The following is a 4,669-nucleotide window of genomic DNA, read 5'->3' on the forward strand; positions in this document are numbered from 1 at the left end:
AAAAAAAAAAAAAAAAATGTGGCCTGGTAGGAGGATCGCTTGAGCCCAGGGGTTTGAGGCTGTAGTGAGCCATGATGGGACCACTGTACTTCAACCTGGGCAACAGAGCAAGACCTTATTTCAAAAAACAAAAGAAAAGTAAGTTCATAATTTAAAACTCACCTCAAGTGATAATCTTGGAGCCTCGGTTTTCTCACCTGTAAAATGGGGATGATAATAATACTACCGATCTTGTAGGGCTGTTATAGGATTAAATGAGTTAACACAGTCAAGTACTTAGAACTGTGTCTGGTACACGGTCTACGCCCAATAAAATGTTTGATGTTTTTATCTCGCCTTCACATTTACCCAGAGACAAAGCAGCACACGGATTTGAGATTTCCCAGGACTGGTTTTAATTTGAAAAATCTGATTGGGGTCTCTTCCCATATCAGAGAAGGAACAGCCCAAGCTATGACCCCAGGGCCAGGGGATTCAGTCCACCACCAGACCCTGTCATTCCATCACTAGGGGGTAATCCCAGGCTCCCCCGCAAGCCCTGAGACAGGAGGACGGATGTGAAGTTGCCCAGGACTGGATTCTGTCTCTCCAAAGTGGCCCAAACCCTGTTCTCTGTACTAGGGAAGCCAGCTGTGTCTTTTCGAGGACAGTTGGTCCAGCCAGCAAGCTCAGTTCAGACACCAGAAAACCATCCCAGCACAAGGGCTCAGCGCCCTGGCCCCGGCGGCCGCTCCAGTGCCTGTGTGCCCACCAGCACGTCCATGAGGTAGTCCAGTTCGGCCTCGTCCAGCTCCGGAGCTTCCTCTTTGCCCGGCCCATCCTCAGGACCCGGTTTGAGGCCCTCAGAGGCCCAAAGTTCATTGTCATACATAGAGGTGTCAATATCCTCAAACAGGCCCTCGAGCCCATCGTCCAGTAGACAGCCAGTGGCTGGGCCTAGCAGGTCCAAGGCACCCAGGCTGGGCGCTGCTCCCCCGATGCCACGGCCTGGTGGCCCCTCGTCTGCCAGGGGTTGGGGAGCCTGACTCAGGCCCTCAATGTGGCTGAGGTCCTCCAGGAGGCTGGCCATGGAGGCTGAGAGGGCAGCGTCTGAGCTTGCCAGTAGGTTGTCAGCCACACTGGGGGCAGCAGGTGGGCTGGGCACAGGTGGCAGGGCAGCCGCGGGTGCCATGGACGCCTGGATGCGCCGCAGAGTGTTCACCACCAGCACCAGATGCCGCAGGTCCGGCTCACTCTGCTGCAGGCTGTGGTGGAGTTTGAGCACCGAGAGGTCAAAGAGGGAGCTAGAGGCCACAGCTGGGGGTGCCTGTGCCACCGATGCGTGGCCAGGATCCAGCCACCAGGCGTCGACTGCCAGAGGTTCCTTCTCCTCCTCCTCCTCCCGTTTCCGCTTCAGACCCTTGCTCAGCATCTGCAGAGGGCAGGGAGTTATGGAGTTATAGTCAGTTATAGAAAACAAATGTTAAGTTCAAAGCCTGGATCTGACAGTTGCTACAGGTAGGATCTTGGGCAAGTCACTTAACTTCTCTGTGTCTAGCTTTTCTTAGGGAACTTTAAAGATATAGACAATTTTTATTTAATTGTATACGTATATTTATAGTTTTTTTTTTTTTTTTGAGATAGAGTCTCGCTCTGTTGCTCAGGCTGGAGTGCAATGCTGTGATCTCAGCTCATAGCAACCTCTGCCTCACGGGTTCAAGTGCTTCTCGTGCCTCAGCCTCCCCAAAAGCTAGGATTACAGGCGCACGCCACCATATCTGGCTAATTTTTATATTTTTAGTAGAGACGGGGTTTCACCATGTTAGCCAGGATGGTCTCGATATACTGGGCCTTAAGTAATCCGCCCACCTCTGGCTCCCAAAGTGCTGGGATTACAGGTGTGAGCCACCACACCCAGCCTACAGACTTTTTAAATTTTTTTTTTTTTTTTTTTTCTGAGACAGTCTCTCTCTCTGTCGCCCAGGCTGGAGTGCAGTGGCGCGATCTCCACTCACCGCAAGCTCCGGGTTCACGCCATTCTCCTGCCTCAGCCTCCCGCGTAGCTGGGACTACAGGCACCTGCCACCACGCCCGGCTAGTTTTTTGTATTTTTTAGTAGAGACGGGGTTTCACCATGTTAGCCAGGATGGTCTCGATATACTGACCTCGTGATCCGCCCATCTCGGCCTCACAAAGTGCTGGGATTACAGGTGTGAGCCACCGCGCCCGGCCTTAAATTTTAAATTTAAGTATATTTATAGACTTTTTTATCTGAAAAAAGAGATGGGGTCTCACTATATTGCCCAGGCTGGTCTCAAACCCCTAGCCTGAAGCGATCCTCCCCCCTCAGTCAATAAACACTCTTTTTTTCCCCCCCTTTTATTTTTTGTAGAGACAAGGTCTCACTATGTTGCCCAGGGTGGTCTCAAACTCCTTGACTCAAGCCATCCTCCCACCTCAGAGTCCCAAAGTCCTGGGATTACAAGTGTGAGCTGCCATGCCCTGCCAATAAGTACACTTAATGATAACATTATTATTCCTTCAGTGAACCATGTGGAATTACCAATATTTAACATTTTCCCCTACAAAAGCAGCTGTTTCACATATTATAATAACGTTATAAATAATTATATCTAAGTAAGTTATATTATAAATACTAAACTAGTTTCACATACTTTAACACTTATTGTCTACTGTGACTATGTTTCAAACAGTAAATAAATAAGCAAACACAGGAAATGTACAGAGAATTACAGGAAGACACTAAAAGGTCCTGGAGACCTTTTAGATGATCAGAGAAGGCTCCTGTAAGGAGGTGACATTTGAATGGAGCCCTCAGGCCAGAGAAGTCAGCCATGGGAGACCCTGGGAAAAGCATTCCGGGAGGAGGGAACAACAAAAAAAGACAAAGAAAAGCCCAGAGGCTGAGGGAATAGGCACAAGCCAGGTCACAGAAAACCACATATGCATTAGTAGGGAGTTTGGATTTTATCCTGAGTGTGGTGGGCAGTCATTAAAGGAATTTGAGCACGGAGGGAATGGGGGTGTGAGCTGATTAGGTTTCCGGAAGATCCCCCCCATGGCTGCTTCCAGGAATACTGTAGGGGGCAAAAAGAGGGGGGATCTGAGACCCACTGGTAGGCTGTACTCGTTTGGGACTGACGATGGTGACGGCCTGGAGCAGGAGCTGGTAGTGGGCATGGAAGGAAGTCGGTCGAGTCAGGATTTCTTTGGGAGGCAGAATAGACAGGGCTTGTCGAGAAATCGTGATCGGCACCGGGGTCAGTCGCTGAGATTAAGTTTGAGGGTCCACTCTTTTCTTAGAGTGGCGGGGGTAGGGCTGGATGGTGTTTTGGACCCCTGGCGCTACCTACTTTTTTGGGCCAGGAAGACTTTAGAGTCCAGTTCCGGGACCCTGCCTAGCAAGATTTTAAGAGTGGACCACCACACTACTCAAAACTGGGGCTTCGTCCCCTTCCCCGCAGTCCGGGGAGTCCGGAACCGCAGGAATTCCGCCCCCACCCCCGACTCCGCCCCCGAGTCCCGGCGCCCCCTGGCGGTGCCCAGGCCGGCTTTCCCCTGGGGATTCTGGCCCCTCTGACCCCAGAACCCCTTCTACTGCCCCTCTTCCCGGCTGTGATTCCTGCAGGCCTCCCGGCGCTGTGCGAGCCGGGACCCTAGGCGGGCTGTTCTCTGCGCCCGGCCTCCGCTCGCTTCCGGCAGTGGAGGCGGCTCCTCCCGAAGCGGCGGCGGCGGGGGCGGGTGAGTCACGCAGCCGGAGCCAAGGAGCCGGCGCCTCCGCCCCCTTCTCGGACTGCGGCGTGATTCACCCGGCCCGGCCGGGGCAGACAGCACGTAGAGGCCCGTGCGTCTCGATCCCGGGCAGCCCCGGCGGGCACCTGTCGGACCCAGGGATCGAACTCCGTGAAGGACCCGGCCGCTGATACCCCTTTTCTTCCCAGGCCCCTTCATTTACATACCCTGCTCACTAGCGGCCAATCAGAACGAAGAGGTAGCCACCCACAACCAATCAGGAAACGGCAGCGGCAGCATCGCTTGCTCGCTCTCCAGCAACCGGCGCCTGGGTCGCGAGACGCAGCTCTGACTTCGGCTCACGACTCCAGACTCCTAACTACCCTTAGCGACCGCCCACTCTCGTGGCTGCCCCGCCCTCCGCCCCAGGGATTGGCCCTCGACGGTGATGGGCGGAGCCTGTAAAGGGCGGATTCTGAAGGAGGGGCTTCTGGGCGCATGCCCGGGCAGCTGCGCGAGTGAGGGGTGGAAAGAGGTGGCTTTTTACTCAGGGGGACGGTGGCGAGTGGGGGCTTTTGCCTCTCAAAGTACGAGCCCCTCACAACTACCCATGCACCTGCCAAACCCGGCAATTAAGCTTCTTACACATCCACCCCCCGACAGGGGTCTACACTACAGATAAGCCCGGGTTCAAATTCCGACTCCGGATTCCCCACTCACTCGATGCGTGACCTTGGAAAAATGATCAACCTCTTCAAGCTACACAAAATTAAATGGGGATCGTCTTGCCTACCTCTTGACAAGAAAGTTTAAATAGGATCGTATCTGTAAGAACACAATACCACACTCAAGCAATGCTGGACAGTTGGACTTAATTGTGGTTAAGGGCGGGAGTGAGGTGGGAGTGCGGAATCACGTCCCGGGCTCCATTTCCTAA

General features: G+C 53.5%; 1 protein-coding gene across 1 annotated transcript; it reads right to left on the reverse strand.

Moving 5' to 3' along the window:
- Positions 1 to 371: 371 nt before the first annotated feature.
- Positions 372 to 4,115, reverse strand: SERTAD1 (SERTA domain containing 1). Its single transcript, XM_011952476.1, has 2 exons — positions 3,960 to 4,115; positions 372 to 1,411 (listed from the first exon to the last, which is right to left on the reverse strand). Exon 2 carries the CDS (start codon positions 1,409 to 1,411, stop codon positions 707 to 709), a length of 705 nt encoding a protein of 234 aa, XP_011807866.1. The 5' UTR covers positions 3,960 to 4,115; the 3' UTR covers positions 372 to 706.
- Positions 4,116 to 4,669: the final 554 nt, after the last annotated feature.

This window comes from Colobus angolensis, unplaced genomic scaffold (assembly GCF_000951035.1).
Source record: "Colobus angolensis palliatus isolate OR3802 unplaced genomic scaffold, Cang.pa_1.0 Scaffold34, whole genome shotgun sequence".
Taxonomy (NCBI): Eukaryota; Metazoa; Chordata; class Mammalia; order Primates; family Cercopithecidae; genus Colobus; species Colobus angolensis.

What these genes read in the sequence shown, in the direction of transcription:
- SERTAD1 (XM_011952476.1), bottom strand. Translation starts at nt 1,411, where the DNA reads ATGCTGAGCAAGGGTCTGAAGCGGAAACGGGAGGAGGAGGAGGAGAAG.